The sequence below is a fragment of the Apteryx mantelli genome, chromosome 5 (genome assembly GCF_036417845.1).
Source record: "Apteryx mantelli isolate bAptMan1 chromosome 5, bAptMan1.hap1, whole genome shotgun sequence".
NCBI lineage: Eukaryota > Metazoa > Chordata > Aves > Apterygiformes > Apterygidae > Apteryx > Apteryx mantelli.
The window spans coordinates 38,653,509-38,672,538 of NC_089982.1; the positions used below are offsets into that span (position 1 = coordinate 38,653,509).

General features: G+C 36.8%; 1 protein-coding gene across 1 annotated transcript in view; it reads right to left on the minus strand.

Annotated features, from left to right (window-relative positions):
- Positions 1 to 2,795: 2,795 nt before the first annotated feature.
- DCHS2 (dachsous cadherin-related 2) overlaps positions 2,796 to 19,030 on the minus strand; it is a 113,198-nt gene continuing 96,963 nt past the window's right edge. The window contains exons 15-20 of the mRNA XM_067297031.1: positions 16,333 to 16,544; positions 14,678 to 14,829; positions 12,079 to 12,209; positions 10,282 to 10,568; positions 7,353 to 7,491; positions 2,796 to 5,887 (exon numbers count right to left, since the gene is read on the minus strand). Coding sequence (XP_067153132.1) covers positions 3,249 to 5,887; positions 7,353 to 7,491; positions 10,282 to 10,568; positions 12,079 to 12,209; positions 14,678 to 14,829; positions 16,333 to 16,544 — 3,560 coding nt within the window. The 3' untranslated portion in view covers positions 2,796 to 3,248. The remainder of the gene's footprint in view (positions 5,888 to 7,352; positions 7,492 to 10,281; positions 10,569 to 12,078; positions 12,210 to 14,677; positions 14,830 to 16,332; positions 16,545 to 19,030) is intronic.

Here is a 19,030-nt window from a genome sequence, read left to right on the forward strand (position 1 = left end):
GCATAGGAATCTGCTTGAATGTCAGCATAATGATTACTACTGGTAGATGGAATTTTGATATCCATTTGGTACTGATTTACACCAGTGTTTTCAAGGCTGCCAAAAAGCAAATCCAGAAGGCAGGCAGCCAAAATTCCAGAACAGACAACTGTCTTTTATTTTATAGCTTATGCATTTTGAGCTTAATATGATTTTCCACTAACAAGTTCTGTACCTTCTCCAAAGTGCTAAAACTGGTGTGCAGAATTGCAAAGTAACATAGCCTCTTCGAGGCAAGCTAATATTAAATGCACGGCAAATTACAGAAATTATACTGTTTACTTAGGAAAAAAACAGTAAGGTTAAAAGAACTACACATGGTTTATTGCAGACACTTGTTTCAATAGTCACATTTTTAAGCTCAACTATGTATGGAACAACAATATGTCAGCTTAGTGTTGTTTCCTGTCTGATACAGAATGAGCAGATACATAAAAGACAAGGAAAACACTGCTGTAAAACTTAAGAGAAGCAAAAAGTATCATGTAGTGGTTATCTCATGTGCTCGATAAATAGGATGTAAGCTGTACTTAATCCTTTCAGAAAGGCTGCAAAAACAAGCTACGTTTCAAGTAGTAAAGACAATACAAATAGGAACAGGATTTGCTCACTTTTCAGGCAGAACTACAAAAAGTGTCCACAGACTTACAAAACATGGAAGCATGGTCAGGGCCATGTCTTGTACTAAATATGATGACTGAATATGATGACCAAATACTTTGAAGATTTCTAATGCTAATACTATTCCAGTTGCAACAGCAGTATTAGTGGAGAAAAAGCTATTCATCTATTAGTCTAGGCTTTATACAAGAAATGAGGCCCCAGCTATTACTATATATTAATCAACATGAAAGACCAAACAGCTTCACTGTGTATTCTTCCACTGATCATCCATTGCAAAGATGAACCCTATTATGACAACATGAATGTGTTTATTGTTCCTCTCCACAGCAATAGCTTTCACTTGACTGTGACTCCCTGAAACTAAACTCATACTAGCTAAGAAGTTGACTATATAGAAAAATATATAGTCATAAATACGCTCTTGTACAATAAACACCCCCTGAAGCTGTAACTGCATGAAGCTGTAACATCACAAAGAGCATCTCATTCTGTTAGGAATTATTTTATGTAGCATTAAAGTCAAAATCAATACGGTTGTAGATAACAACATTTTAACAGGTGGAAGATAAATTCTGTGGATAACTTTTAGCCTTTTATAATAGAAAAATTGATACAAAATTAAGTTTTAAAATACTGTTATATTATTTGAGCTATGTAAATATATATGTTGATACTACGATATCACATTGCAGTTGCTTTTTAAAATACATACATTTCTCACTGAAATGCAGTTCAAAAATTAACATTGGACATTCAGTTGCAAAAATAATTACAACATCAAGAGGAAGCCAGAAAAGGTTACTGTGAAAGTTAATGAATTAGCCTTCAAATTTCAATAACTACATATGCAGCCTCTATCAACATAAAATGCAAAAATACACTCTGCCTTCTTCTGATATGTGTCCAAAGAAGTTTATCTCCCAACCCTCAGGTGGCCAATCTAACAACCCAAAGGTTTTGAAATAACGGCCATAGACCCTTAAACTGATATTCCATGTTCAGATATGAACTGGCAATTGCTCCTCTCTTTTGTTTTCCTCTTTCTGACATAGGTTTTTGGCTGATTATAAAACTTTTCTTCCTGTCTCCTTCCTCAATAATATTTGTTGACCCCTATGAACTCCTAAGCTATGTCTGCTTTTCAGACTACATGGCAGTATGAAGAACACATGCCAGCTTTAAAAGAAGCACTCTTGCATAGCAGCATGGATTTTGCTACATGTTAGTACAGTGCAGACACAGCCTTAGAAACAGAATCTTATTCAAAGATACGTTATGAGGCCTCAGGCTGGACCCAGTAAAGATCTGCCACTACACACATGATACTGATCCCACAAGGTCAGTCATTCTAACAGCACTGTGTGCACTTTCTTTACCTGATATGACCTGTACAATACATAACTCTGTACATATCTGACCTGTAACTGATGCCCCAGCACCAATTAGACTCTCCCCTACACCCCACTTTTAATATATGTGATGCAAAAGAACCATTGAAGACTTTCAACTATACACTGAAGAGAAATCAAATTTACTGTAGATGTATTTTCCATGTGTTTTATTGATTTGATACAATATACATACATACACAGCAGCATAGGCATGTGTATGTGTCTGGATATATATACATACACAAAATGCGATATGTATGATATATATAACAAAACAGGCCAGATTATCTGGTCTCACAGAGATGTGCCCAGTATAGGAGCAAAGAATGATGTGGAGGCATACAAGCCTTTCAGAATTGTAACTGTCCTGCTCTGCAGCTGTCTGGGGACCAGACCTGCTTCTGTAATAGGACAGAAAGATAATAGGTATCTATTATAGATCTAATAATAAAGAGGAAGGTTGCTTTTATCTTACCGTGTGTTATTCTGTTTTTCAAGGGACTCTAAGTGATCAGTTATTATTCAAACACCATGACTCTCAGGCACTACACTTGGAGATGAGAGAAAAATGCAGAGAAACTGCCAAGTTGGATTCCACAACACAAAGATATCTAATAAAGCCCACTGGAAAGCCATTGCAGATGGTGCAACTGCACCAGGCCCAACAGGTTAGTGGGACACGGGCTGTGATGGGGGAAGTCTGGGCAAATGCACAAGAGATAGCTGGACAGAAATCCCTCCTTTAATCTTGCCCATCCCCAAGCCTGCCACATTTATACATCCCTCTAGTACACTCTTCCAATACAAACACAGAAGTGGTCAGAACCCATCAGCACGCTAATGAAGATTTTCCACAGTAAAAAGTTACTCCCATTAAATTGTTATTGACATACTTTATGAGAAAAACAGTAAAATCTGTTGAGCTGGTTATCAAGCACCTGGCCCTATGCTTTACATTAGAAACTGTAGTTTTGGGGAGCTGAGAAAGGAGAAGCCTCATGAACTTGCAGTGCATTCTGTGAAGAAGATAAGTAGTTAGAAAGTTTGTGGCTATGTTATCTAGTAACCTTTTCAGCTCATAAAAATATAAAGAATACTCGTGATACAGCTCTGACAGGCATGTTTAGCATGTTAAAGAATAACAAAATACATTTTAAGCCATATGTTTTTCCACAAACTACCAGCAGTTAATATCTAGACCTGAATTTCTTCCTCTGTTGCAAGTTCATGGCTTGGACCAATGAGACATGTTCCTATCATTCTCCCATCAGATATTACTGGAGAAGTGGTAGGAGTCTGCACGGTAAGTAAAGAGAGAGAAGGAGAAAAACTGGGAGTCATGGTTGGTGGAGGGTATCCAAGATTATGAGTAAGGGGAGAATGAGGATATTTGCTTGTATATGCTTGTCCTGAGGTTATGTTTGGCATTCGTGGTGGCACTGTCCTTATGGCAGGTTGAGCTACCGATGTTATCAAGGGAGGAGGGAAAATAAAAGATTTCTTCTCCTTAGGGAAGCTATGAATGTGTACATTTTCATCCTTCAGTTCTGCAATATCACTAAACACTGAGGCAAGAGGTTGGAATCTGGGTTCCCAACTGAACAAATAATCCCAGTTACAACTCCCTCTGAGATCCTCAGAGGTGACAAGAATTGCAAGTGAATCATACTGGGAGTCCTGCGTATCTGAAATCAACATATATTCTCTTGTGAAGTCTGTCATTATGTCTTTCTCTTTCATTTGAATTTTCTTAAGTGTTTGAGATAACATGTTGTTATGTGCATAGGCTGTGTCACAGGCTTCTTCTCCACCTTCATCTTTAATGGCCTGCATGCTCTCCATGCTTTGACTGGTAGCCACAACATCAGTTTCTCCAGATTGAGAGGACAGTTGATCAGATTCTCTTGGAATTCCTGAATCTGGCACCTGCGAGCCTCTCTCACTTAAAGCTGAACCAGAGCTCTTTCTGCAAGGATGTTCACTGATCCTTTTGATTTCCTCATCTTCTGCAGTTTCCCCTTCAGTTGAACCGTGGCCACTAGAATCTGAATGCCTACAGGGGTTACCAACATCCTCCTTCTCTCTGATTCCTACTAAGCTCAGCCATTCTGCTATGGTACCCATGGGAAGCATACTGCTCTCAGTACTCTGGATTTCCTGGCAGTCCTTAGGGACTTTATCTTCACTGGCCAAACCTGAATTAGTAGCCGATGAGGTTGCTGCTTCTTTTTTCACACAGGAGTTCATCATGTCTTTTCGCTTATATCTCAGAATAAGTGCAATAAGACTGATAGCAAGCAATAGGAATACTATAAAGGAGATAGAAAGGCTAATAATCAGGCTGTATGCAGATCCTAAGGGATAATTCTCAGGAAAATCAGAAACATTTACCAGAACAGTGCACACAGTGAACTTCGAGTCAATTTTTGGACTATGAGCTCTTACTAACAACTCCAGGGTGTCATCTTTCCTTTTTCTGCCATTTTTCTTTCTATGAACAGTTTGAGTCAAATAAATATTACCACTGGTTTGATTTACAGAAAAGAATGGAGAAGATTTTAGCAGAGAGTAATGAACAACTCCATCCAGTCCACCATCATTATCTGATGCTGTCACTTTGCCAAGTAACTGATCTGCTTCATTTTTCTCAGGGAGATTAAAGAAATACTGATCTTGGGTAAAAACTGGGTCAAATTCATCTCTCCCCTCAATATCTACCTGAACTGTAACTGTAGCCAGTGAGTCACCTTTGTCTTTTGCTTGGATTATGAGACAGTACCTATTCTGACTTTCATAGTCAAACATTTGCTTTGTATGAATATCTCCTGTCAAAGGGTTGATGAAAAACATGTCATGGTCTCTAGGAGCGTCACGATGAGCCAAACATGAAGACTGGATGGAATAGGTAATGTGTCCATAGGAGCCTTTATCAAAATCCAGTGCTGTAACAGTGCACACAAAAGAAAAGGTAGGCAGATTTTCACTGACAATGCAGTTGAAGCTGGGAAACAAAAACAGTGGGACATAATCATTGTCATCTAGGACACTAACAAGAACAACAGAAAAAGCCACATTTTTTACATCAGCTCCTCCATCTGTGGCTTGGATATTCAAAGTGAACTTCACAGTATCTTCATAATCCAGAGTTTTCATCAAATCAACTGATCCAGTTTTCCCATCCAAGCGAAAATACTCCTTGTCATTTCCAGAGATGATAGCGTAAGTGATCTCTGCATTAGCTCCTGCATCACAGTCATTTGCTGAAACTTCAATGATATGACTACCTATGGGGATACTTTCTTTGACATGAATATGATACTCCAGGTTGTTAAATACTGGTGGATTATCATTAACATCCAGTACAGTTATTAGTACAGTAGCAGTTGAATTTAAGGAAGGTGTTCCATGATCAGATGCAAGGAGGACCAAACAGTGGGAAGAAGCAGTTTCCCTGTCAAGAGTATTGCTCAAAACAAGACTGCCAACAAGCTTGTAAGATGCTTCTGACTCCATGAGACTTGTTTCCACAGAGAATAGATTATCAGCATTGCCATCAATAATAGAGTATTCAATATGTGTATTTTCATGTGTCCAGTCACAGTCAATGGCTGAAAACATGAGGATACTTTCTCCAACTGAGGCATCCTCACTCACACTGAGATTGTACAATCCCCTTGTGAACTTAGGGGCATAGTTATTTACATCTTCTATCTGTATCTCTACTGACATAACTGCACTTAAAGCAGGATTTCCACTGTCCTTAGCTTCTATAAGGAGCTGAAAAATGGAGTTCTTTCCCAGGTGTATCACTGGTTTAGTAGTGAATACTGAACCTGAAAATAAAATAGAATTAATAAAAACCCACACTCACCAAGGCAAATAAACATGATTCCAAGAGCTGAATCTAATCAGTTGTATTTGAAAATGACTCAAATGCAATGGTTGCATACATACAAAAGTAACTTTAAGAAACCACAGTTAATTCTGCAAAGCCAAGGCCCACCCACAATGATACAGTACACATACTGTACTGTACAAATACACATACTGTATTTAGACTAGCAAAAATGTCTCTTCTTCTTAATAGGTTGAACAGGTAAACTGCAGAAAATAAAAAGCAAAATAAGGCTAAGGAAATGTAGGCTCATTATTAGAGGCAGCTATTCTCTGCAAGTTCATTATTGAATGCTATTAGTTTTCCTGTCTTGCTATCCAGAAACAGCATTATAGGCATGTTTGCTACTTAGATAGGTTTGCCAATAAGTTAGGTAAATATGTTTCATCCAACTTGCTTATCTAAACATGTTCATAAGCCATTTACTTCTACTTTATTGTTCGTGGTGTTTAGCTAAACACTGCAGGGTCAATGGTGTATGACAATTTTCTGATCATAGTTAAAAATAATCACTAGCCAAAGATAAAGACAGGTTGGTGAACACAGAGTAACAAATGGGTAAAAAAGAAAACATCTTTAATTGGGTGAAACATCTGTATATTCAGTGTTTGCAGTTACCATCACCCAACAAACACTGCATTCAAAAATTCCTCTCACGTGAATGCTTGGTAACAGCAAATAAGTGACACGAACTTGCTCAAACTAAATAGTTGCACATTTCTGCAATATCAATCTCTGAAACAGGCATAACCAAAAAATCATATGTATACATACACACATACATAGAGAGAGAGAGAGAGACAGACACATGCACACACACACGCACAGAGTTTTCCACCTCCCAGAACATTACAACAATAGGCAAGAACATTTAAATCTGTAAATCTCTTAACTATTACAGAAAATGATGTACTTTGGAGTGTTCTCAGTTTAGAAAACTTTTAAATTCCACTTAGGATTACTCGATAATGCAATTCCCTCAAAGCACAAATCTTAAAAACATACAGCCCAAGCTGTAGAGAAGCTCTATTATGATAGCTTCAACTTGTACTGAAAAGTAGTAAGTATGAACTTAAATTTCATGAAATCTCATGCATGAGCTGAAATTTCACAAAACTTAATACAAAACTTACAGCACCATTCCTATTAAATCATGTCAGAGGAATGGCATCTATAGGATGTTGTGACTAGCTTTGTACACAGTTCAGGGATAAACTGAGAACTCCAGTCTGATGCAATCAGTTCTTCAGGGATAATAGCATACCTTAGCCATAATGTATGGTGTATTTAAGTCCAAAGATTCCAAAACTCAGATGATCACTGGCAACAGGTTAGGAAGTGGAATATGAATCTTCAATTTACACTGTATGAGTTGAAATAATAAACCATGTTAACAGACTCACCATTCTTAGGATCAATGGAAAATCCCTCAGAGGAAGAAAGCATTCTGTAGGAAATCATTCCATTATGCTCTGAATCCCTGTCCACAGCAGTGATTGTCAGAACAGCAGCATCCACAGAAATGAGCTCTGGCAAGCTCACCTGAAGTGTAAAGCACAATGACAGTTTTGATAAAGCTTGATGAAAGATTTTGAACATAACAAAAGCATTTTCTTTCATTTGATTTGATTAGGAAAAAAATACAGTTCCCATCTTTGGAAGAAGTTTCACCTACTCGTTTTCTTCAGTGGACAAAACTATAAACAGCTAAGATATTCAAAGCAATGCGCACAATAGGGCCAAAATTTAGAGTGAACTTTAAACAATATTAAAATCCATTTATTTCAGGTTTCATTATGACAACAAGTTCAATGAATCTCTGAATGTCTCTTTTTAATAATATATTAATGGAAGGAATATTTCCCTGTGCACTGCAACTGTAACTAGCTTTTCTCCATGCTTTCAGAAACATCTTGATTTCAGTACATGGAATACACTTTGCAGATCCATTCCAGAGTATCTGATTGAACCTTAAAAAACATATATACCCTGAAAATCCCAGCACCAGAGCACTTAATTTAGTTTTTCAAAATGTTTCCTTTCTTCTTCATATAATTTAGGAAATCAAAAAAGTCCTTTCTCTTCTTCAAAGGTTCCATAATTTGAAGTCCAGATAATGTATTTTTGTGACCAAAATTTCCTCCCACCTTATAAATCGAATTTCAAATGTTAATGATACAGCAGCTACCTCTGTCATAACTTCAGGTGTTAGTTAGTGTCATTTTACCGCACAGATTATATGTATAAATATCCATGTATAGTATAAATATGAAAACTTGTGAAAGGATACTAAAAGCATAAAATTACAGGGCTATGAATAGGGAATTATACATATCATTGAGTGAAAAATAAGCTGTGTATCTTATTGTCCAAGCAACTCATGAAAAATCAAGATTGCAGAGCCAGATGCTCAGCTGGTTTACATTAGCATAGTCAACAGAGCTACGCTGATTTACATCAGTTAATAATCCTGCCTCTAAGGTCTGCTTCAATCTACACAAAAAATTCCTAACACTTGCAAGAGCAAATACTTGCCTAAACTATTCTCCAAAATCAGACACAAATGAGGACTGAGAAAAACTTAAGGCCAAATCTAAAGAAACACTTGAGCATTTAAAGTGCATTTTTAATGGAATTTAGACTTACAAGTCTAAGTGGGTGATTCACACAAATCCTGCCAACTCAGGCATCTGAAATTTTCACAGGTGCATACAGTTTGTCCCATAGTTATCTAAGTAACTATACCCCTGCTCCTGCACATGCTCAGAGGTAGCAATTTATCTACTAAATGGAATGTTTAGACTTACTTCTTAACTAAATCTGTCTGAGATTTATAAACGAAGCATTGCTAAATCCAAGTCTTCTGTGGTGCCTTATATTTTAGGCTCTGAGCACCACCAACACACACAAAAAGCACCCAGTCAAGCACACAGCTCTGTTCACAGAACTGCAGAATCACTGAGGTAGGAGGGGACCTCTGGAAATCACCCGGTCCAACCCCCCTTCTCAAAGCAGGGTCAACTACCGCAGGTTGCTCAGGGCAGTGTCCAGTCAGGTTTTGAATATTTCCAAGGATGGAGATTCCACATCCCCACTGAGCAACCTGTTCGAGTGTTCAATCACTCTTAAAGTAAAACATTTTTTCTTAAGTTTAAATGGAATTTGAATTTTCTGGATTTCCCTTTGTGCCCATTATCTCTTATCCATTCACTGGGCACCACAGAGAAAAGCCCATACTGCCCCCCATCAGGTGTTTACAGGCATTGATAAGATCCCCATGAGCCTTTTCTTCTCCTCTTCAGGCTAATCAACCCATGCTCTAAGCTCTCTTGGGCATCAGCCTTGGCACAAGCTCCACAGCTCAGCCCACATGAACAAGTCCTCAGAGGACAATTCTTCTTTTGAAAACCTCACCCTTCCTTTGGCACTCCCTCTGCAGTCCCTCTCCAACTGCAGCTCTAGGCTTAGTCTGTCTTTCAAGCCTAACCCTAGCACTAGGCCCCTACGTGTGCTGAGCCCTGGAGAAAGCTCTCAGGGTAAAACTCTTTTGGCAGCCTACCTCTATTCTTGGGAGCCCCGTATGACATATGCTCCAATTCCTTTAATCATCTTAGTGGCCCTTAGTTGCTAAAACACTTGCAAAAACATTGTTGCACAACTTGACTTTTACAACAGTCTAGCAGTTAAAACTTTTGTCCAGAAGCACAAAAGCTGAGCTCTGTGAGCTCCTCAGTCTAGTAGGAGATGTAGGATACATCGACATTCATATCCCTCACCTCCTAGAAGAGTACTGTTGCTATAAGGCAAGGTTACGTGTTACAAACTATACATGCATAACCTGCCACAGGGGCATTTGCTACCCCTGTGTGGAGTTGTGTAACTGTAAATGAAGAAACAAGCCATAATAAGGCCAGAATAAACGTATCAACTTGTGAACTATTCTCTCAAAGAAGGAAGTTCCAAATTCAAGATGCTGCTTTCCAAACTGGTTTTGTATTATATCCAATAACTCATAGTGATGTAGCACTGTGTAAGGAGTACAGCTAGAATTCATACCAGCTTCCCTCTGAAGGCAGAAAACATGAGCATGAAAACTGAACAATTCCCTCAGTCCAATCAGCAGAACTCCTAGGAAAGGACTAAGATTCTGGGGGGAGCAGTTTGGGGAACTTGCACTGTTACTGCTCATGTGCTAATAGTTTGCAGAGATCTTTCCTCTCAGTGGTGATAAATGCATTTTTAAGGCATAAATATAAACATGCACTCCTACTATTTATCATCATATACAGAAAGACATCACAGACATTTGTAGTCTGTTTGCCACATTCCTACCTGATATGAATCCTGAGTAAACACTGGTGGGTTATCGTTGACATCCAAAATAAGGATAGTGAGTTCTGCTTCTGTTTGATGTACAGAATCTGAAACTATGATTCCCAACTTATACACAGAAGTTTCTTCAAAATCTAATGGTTCCACCACTGTGATAACACCAGTATGTTGATTAATAGCAAATTTCATTCCAGGACTATTATCCTCAGTAAAACCAAACTGAAGTGCTGGCCTTGAGTCCGCATCTGCTGCTGACACCTGAGTCACTGTAAAACCAGGCAGGACATCTGAAACAATAATTTTCAAAATAAGTCATAGCTAAAAATGATGCTACAATTTTTGAAGATTTTATCAATTTTGTAAATACTAAATATGTAATCTTTCTATATTACCTTTGGTGTATTTTTGATTTGTGTTTTAGAATAAAAGCAAGATCCAGACATGCTATGAAAACAGTAGTGAATTTCTTCAAATACACCTGCTTCATCCCAATTTTGGTGTGAATTTTCTTTTAGATTTTCATAGTTCCACTGTACCCATGACTGTTTCTTCACCAGCAACAGGACATTCCTTTTGCATTTAGGTGACATGGATTTATTGAAAAGTATCACAAACTTCCACAAGAATATTTAACTGACACATTAGAATCCCCTGGTCTTTGTAGAACCAAGGATGGCAATTCTGAAGCCTCTCGAAACAAGGAAAAGGCCATTAGAAACAATACATCCAGCCAGACCTAGTACTTGGCACAAAACCTTAAAGATACCAAGTATACTCCTGTGAGACTGAGAAATTGGATGTCATGTGCCAAACTGACAGTACCAGAGATTGCAAACTGGACCTGCCTCTATCAGTGATCATATAACAAAGGCTGGAGCTACCAGAAACAAAATCATTTCTCATATGGATGTTTGGGGCTTGAAGACTCAAACAAGTTGTGCTGTACAGCCATGTCCTAAAGCAAACGTACTTAGGCTGAATACAAAAACCTAAGTAAGCAGACAGTAGTTTTAGAGCTGTTCTGCATCCATGGTTCACACTCAATCTCTTGTCACTACCTGTGGGAACTAAATTTAGAAAAGGCTAAAAAAAATCACAGGAAAACCATCCTTGATACCTTCTGTTAACAGGAGTACGGGACTTTCAGCACTTAAACCTTTATAAATATTCTACAGTGAATCTTAATGTATCACATACAGGATGCCTGTATTTGAAAATTCTAGGCTTAAGACTCAAGGTCTGCAAATGCAGAGCTATGGTCACACAACATACCAGGTGTCAAACCGGGAGGAGAACTCAGGAGGTCCTGGTCTTCTTTTTCATGATCTTCAACTAGACCAAGCTATAAAGCAGCTTAAAGCTTCATTCAAACTTAGAGAAAGAAAGAATTTCCTTCATCAAAATGAAGTTCAAAATGTTTCTTTTCTAGCAGTGCTGGTTTTAACACTAGGCATTTTTACTGCAGAAATGAAAGAAATTGAAGACCTCTGAAAAATCTGAAACTGGAGTCCAAAATGAACAGATTACAGATGTATTTCTGTGGAGTTTGTTTTTCTCTTTCTGAATTGCCTATGGCTTTGTTTCAAACTGTTCTTAAATATGATGTCTAAAGATTAAGAATAATGCCTTTGAGAACAAAAGCAGATCATAATTTACTTCAGTATTTCAAAATTAATATGATCGATTATGCTTTCTACTATAAGCTCTTGACTACATGACTACATGACTACACCAAAAGCAGTACTGTGGTCTGGCAAATCCAGTCCTAGTAACACTTAACTGTACAATCCCACTTACTTTCTGGAACTTCCACTTTGCCTAGTGGTTGGACAATTGGAGCATTGTCATTAACATCCACCACTTGTATCCTCACAATAGTTGTAGCAGAAAGTCTGGGATTTCCTTTATCAGCAGCTTGTACAACCAACCTACAATCGGAAGGAAGCTGTAATTGTCACCATCTGTCAGAAATCACAAAATTATTCACCAAAGATATAAATGGGGAAAAAACTACAAATGAAGAGGTTGGTCCTTCTTCTCCACATTGCTCTTCCTAAATTTGCATCCTTATTTCTATAAGGGTGACTGCCAGGGATTTTATTCTTTTATATCTTGCAGGAACAACATCCAGGAGTTTCTGTAGCAAAAACATACTGAACTCCTAAGTATTCATATCACCCAATTTCATATCAAGTAGAGGTGATTAAACGAGCTAGCAAGGTTCTTTCAAATAGACAAATTTCTCCATAAGGCAATTCAGAGCAGGAATTGAATTAAGCACTGAACTGTCCTTTGAAGGAACCTGTCTTTCTTCATTGATTATAAAGGGACACTAGGAAGATGAAAAATAGATAATATGAAGACTTCCAAAATAGTAACTTCAGCAAGAATCTGTAAATCAAAACTAAATCTAACTCAACAAGTGCTCTAGAAAAGCAACTGATAAAAAGAAGAAAAAGTCAGGCTACATGAAGTTATATACAGTTCAAGGCCTGGCATCTCTATTAAATGTTTTGAAAACTATAAACTGTTTACACGCCACATCATATTCTCTGGGTCTTTCCTGCAGATCTTTTGAGCACTTCATTTCCCACTTTTTCTTCTTCTTTCTTTGTGTCAAACAGATATTACTTTTTACATATTCACATGACAACATGGAATACCAAAGCTGTAATTCAAGCTGTGGATTCTACTGCCATTCATGAACCACACAAGCTATGCTCTGGGTGCCCCTGTGGTTTCTGACATCAACAGAACACATAACTTGAATTACAGAGTAGTATTCAATTGGTGACCATGTATAATTCCATATAGAAAGTGTAGTATTTGGTCTAGAATGAATATTGGTAAGGTACATATGGAAATATTTTACTAAAAATAATCACTTTCTAAGGTTTCAGGAAAAAACTCTCATAAAAACATCTCAGCCAAGGCATTAAAATTAAGGTTCTGTCAACACTTTTATTATAACCCCTATTATAAAGGACTTAGAACTTCTGGGGATGAAAATGTTCAATTTAGATAAAACAAACAACTCCTTTCAAATTTGCAAGGACCAACAGTATCATTTTGAAATTAAACAGGAAAACATTTTAAAAACTTCTTTTGTTTGTCTCTTTTTACCTAACATAACAATATACAGATTTATTAATAAAGCATTAATAAAGAGAAAGGATATGAGGCTTCAGATTCCCCTAACAAACTGTTAATTTAAAATGCTAAAATTCCAACATAAATACTGAATCAAATCAAGTTCCCAGTTAAAGCATGTAAGATGCATGAAGATGTTCAGTACTTCATTAACAACAAACATCCTTTCTTTGGAGGATTTATTCCAAAATTGTTTTAAAATACTATTTACAAATAAAATGTATTATGCTATTTAAGTGACTAAAAATTAGAACTGATGTTTTTAATTCAGTGAAAAAATGAAAAATAAACTCTAAACAAAGTGCTCTGGATATTAAGTCAAAAAATAGTTCCTTTAGGAAACTATTATCAAATTACATTGATATTTTAAAAAAATCATATTCTGTTGATCCTCTTGATGTGGTTTGCTAAAAGTTATTCTGGTTCATAAGAATTCTGATTGGATGGTTAAAAATTTGTGGCCCCAGAGGATAGAAAAACTTGCAAATGCTTTAACTGATGCCACAGCCATATGGAAAAAATCATAATTTCTACTGACACATATACAGCAATTTACTTTTTGCAGAGACTGCATTATATAAAAAGGTTATGCTAATGAATCAGCATACTCTTACTTTCTCTTCAAGGCATGATTTGTTTGCTTTCTAATTCTAATTATGGCATGAGCTGCGAAGAAAGAAAGTCATGTCCACTTGACTGTATTTAGTCACAATTTCCTGGAAAACAGGAGAAAACTAATAGCAAGTACAAAACAGCTTATAGATGGAAACAGCTTACAGAAGAATTGTTATCAGATTATGGAGAAGAAAATTCAAAATATATTCAAATTTAATTGAAGAACAGAACATGTCCCTATTTACTGCATTTGGTTTGAGTGCTTTCTCTCTGTCTTTATACATTTATAAAAAATGGCTCTACACAGGGAATGGCTGTATAGTTCTTAATAAATCCAAAATCTAGGAAATGTCATCTTTCCTATAATGAATCAGCTTGATCACTTATATCAATAAGTGTTGCAATTGATGGAATAAAATTATGCTTTTTCCCCTAAATTTGAGAAGTACCCAAGAATCCATGATACAAACAGGCAGCTTTATTGTTGTTTTCAATGCTGGCTGGCTTGCACACGGAATCTATGGTTGATGGAAACCATCTGAAAACTATAACATACGTAATATGAGCTATTTCAAATTAAGGTGAACAAAAAGAAGAGGAGCGTATTTTTATAAGAACTCTGTACACAAACCTGTAAGATGAAGTGTTTTCATGATTTAGGATTGTGTTAGTTGCTAAAATCCCTCGTGATGAATCAATTAGGAATGCTGCATTTTCATTACCAGATAAAATTGAGTATTCAATTTCTCCATTCAGCCCACTGTCAAGGTCGGTTGCAAATACCTGTTTGGGAACAAAACTGATATTTAATTCAGAATGGCAGAATGCAATTTCAGAACGAGAAGCCTCATACTACAGTCATTATATCTGGTTACTTTCCTTCTGGCTGCACAGATTTAAGAGAGTAATCATATAGGCCCCCAACATGAGTGTCATGTGAGGTCACAAAATCTGCTCAGGAATTGAAATGTTATGCATGTAAATTTTTCCACCAAGTAATCTGAAATTCAACTTCATAAAGCATTAGGGGTGATTGTTCTTGAATATGATCATTTTTACACTGCTTACATTACTATATAGTTGCTTGTAGAATCCTGCCTCTGTTTAGTGCATAAAAATGCACTGTATCAGGGGCCCAGGACTGGCCCTTAAAGTATTACTGCAATACAAATAGATAAAGGATAAGATTAATTAATTATGAGGGTTTTCAGAGCTTTCATGTGATAGTTCATCAATTACTTTTTAAAATATGAAGCAAAAAAAGTAAAAGGGGCAAAGCAAATTATAAAACCATCTGAATGAATAACTTTCAACAGCGGTGAACGGGTTTCTCAAAGATTCCTCTGACTCTTTGAAGAGTCTTCTTTGCATCTTTTCTGGTTGCTGAACAAGCATTATAATAACTATGGGAATAAAATCATAGCAGAGGCAACTAGTCAGATTCAATAAATATAATAGACATAATAGAATGTATTCCATCAGAAACTTTTGACCGCACATCTGGGTTTACTGCCTTTTGATTTTCCCCATTGCTGGGCCTATGTTTCTCTAAATACAATGTCCATCATTTCCTAATCACTTTGCCCTTGGGGCATTTGTAGCTTTCCATTTATTTATTCTCTAGAGGAAAAATATCTGTAGTACCTAACATGACCCTCACTGTGACCTGACTTGCAATACAAGAACATGTATTGAGGAAATTGTGTGTTCTTCTAGTACAGCTGATGTCTTCTTTTGCTCTAACTTGGCCAGCTGGAAACACTTTCAGAGAATAGACCCATTCAGAGGAAGAAGTGTTTGCACATTTAAATTGAGACAAGCTGCTCTCGAAGCATCAGATTTTAAACTGATCACTTAGGTTTGACTCAAGGCTTCTACTCCTAGTCTGATTAGCTGAAAATATTCTTTTTAGTGCTACAGCCATTTAAGTAGATGCTCTAACGCACGACCCAACCTACACAGTAACCAGAACCATAGCTTTGAATAATATTCTTCAATTACTTGAAGAGATAAACAGAAAATAAAAGAACTGAATTTAAAATCCAGCTGCACAACTAGTAAGAGGACAAAAAATTCTTCTTCAACTTGGTAGAACTGAATGAAAGACTTGAAATCTGAGCTAGACAAAATCATCAATTATTTTAGATATCCAAGCAAAGTAGCAGAAATACCAAGAGCCCCACTCTTGATATTTAAAAAGTGGTGGTCCAAAACAGGCCTGGCAGGACAGATCAAACTTATTTTTTAACTATACAAATGAGCTTGTGAAGACATATTTTCTCTTACCTGTATGATATCTGTTTTAGGAATTTGGCCTTCCCATACTGATGCTTTATAATAGCTTTGCTCAAATTTAGGTACATTGTCATTCACATCTTGTACCCAAACCATCACTTCACAGAGCACTGAATTCAAGCTATTTTCAGCCAAAACTAAGAGATGTATTTTATTCTTAACTTCATAATCAAGAAACTTCGGCTCTTTTACTGTGATCACACCTGTTTTATTAAAAGAAACTGAAATGTGACATATGTAGTCAGGAAAAAAACACAAGTTATGAAATTTCTAATTCATGGTCTCCCTTACTGAACACGTCACAGAATTCCAACAAGCTTCCCATTGTGTCTTTCCTCTATCTAACAATGATGTTCTCCACATGCTGTTATGGTACAAATCTAGGGTATCTCAAGTTTTCCCTCATCAACCACCACATGGCAATTTCCTAAAACAAAGCAAATTTACTTCTAGATGGAGAGAGAGGAAGAGACGTGCCTGTGTGACACGTGCTTGTTGACTGTGTGACAGTAAAACAGCCATGTCTGAGGAGACTCTTGGCCCTCATCTGGAGTGTGGCTTTAAAAGGCAAGTACCTCATCCATATCCAAATGAGGCAATAGCTGTATCAGTCTCTGAATCTGACTGACTCACAGCTGAAACACTAAGACTCCTTGTGCTACAGTGAGCTTCCCAATAAAACTGTTATGCTGTCAAAAATAATCAGTGAAAGTTACCTGGAGTACAGGTACAACTAAGCATCTCCATATTAAACCTAAAATTTCTTTGGAAATCTGTGGTCACTGTTTCAACATTCTAAGTAATATAGTAATAAATCAAAATTCTTTGTTACATCTAAACATTAAGCATAGTTTATTTGCACAATATTTTCATTAAAATCCAACTTCAGTTTTGTAATGAATTTTTCAATAATGATGCCATGAATATCTACAGCGCAAACCTGTGATAGCATAAGAAGCCATCTAGTGTGGATTCCCAAGCTACTGATTTTTAGTTTTTATTTTTTAAGATAAACATCAATTGTTGATTATTTTTGTGGATCTGTCCAGTTTTCTAGAGCTGAGTCTTGAACATAAAGGTTTCAAAGCTAGCAGGTGTTTTGTCTTTAGCACAACAGTCAACATTTATCACATTTTGTATAAGGAAAAAGGCAAAATCTACAGTGGCATGAGGACTCATGGGCCTAAGTGGTTGCTTTTAGGAATACACTTCAAGAAGAAACAGACTAACTGAAAGACTCTAGAGAAGAATGGAACAAATAGTCAAGTTTGAGGTATATCACCTATGAGGAAGAACTGAAAGAATCAGAGTTGTTCATTCTAGACAAATGAAGACTGAAAAGAAACAGGGTAACAGTTTTCAAGTACGTAAAAGAGAAATGTAAAAATTGTTCTTCATTGTTTTTAGGGCAAGAAGTAGTATGTTTAAATAGCTTCAAGAGACATTTAGCTAAATCTGAAAAAAAATCTTCCAACTGCTAAGACTTGTACAGACTACTGAGAGAGGATACAGAATCTCTGTCATTGGAGGTCTTTAAGAACAAGCAAGACAAACAGCTGTCAGACTGAGGCACAGCTGATTTCTTTCCTGTGGGAGAGGGGAGACTAGTTCATGTCTTTGGGTCACTTCCTACTCTATTTTCTATGATTCTACAATATAATAGATCCCCTTAGGATGGGGAAGGTTCTACATGGCATAGTGGAGGTCTGGTAACAGCAAATATTTCTGGAGATCATTTCCAAAGCAGAATAAATTAACATCAGTGCTTGAGCAAGTCAAGTAGAGCATACCTTTGCATGTTAAGAATACTTAAGTTACAGAGGGCATCAATATACCTCAAAATACTTCTGCTGTAGAAGCAATGGGTAGAGAGTTACTGGTGTCAAAATTAATGATAAGGTGAGAACTACTCTTAACAAGTCGTAAAAGGCAGCACTCCAATTAATGCTTTCTAAGAAAGAGAAGAAAGGTTTAGTTCCAGTCACACCAAGTATTTCAACAGCAGACTTCACAATGGTCCAAAAGTCTCAAAAGATGATTCATTATACCCAGTGCTATAGGAATTCCACTAATGTTTGTGAAGAAAGTGTTTATGAGACTTTTCAAAACATCTTGTAATCAGTTTGCAGCCTAGCCTGATAAAAGAGAAAAATCCCTCTGCATTTGACATTTTTTTTGGAGGCGGGGGGAGATGATACTGGAGATGCATGCTTTTTGAAGAAGTTACAATTGCTCAAAGAATAGCGAGCTTGTTCTTCAGACCAAGGTCTGAACCATTAAATTCAACAAGGGATCAGTGCTTCCTTCATTAGGTGTGTTTTGAAGGATTATTTAAACTGAGTTTTTTTGGCAACTTTGTGATAAGAAACAAGATGGAGTTTCATCTTTAATCATGAAGCAACAGTTTATCCAGACCCCCAAATCCTGTGATCACTAGTTTAATAAAGCTGAGCGTTTTAAACAGGTATACTCTTGTGCAATTTCTTTTCACATCAAGTTTACACTAGTGCCAGTCTCTCTGCATCTCTGGTTTTATTAACGTTTTATTCATTTTAAGAGGAAGCTTGTATTCTAAGGTATCTAAATTTATTACATATGAGTTATATTTGTATGTGCATACACACTGAAATGTAAAAATCCCTCCTTCTTGTGGTAGGAGCTTGCTATATTTTACAGACCACACTCTTTA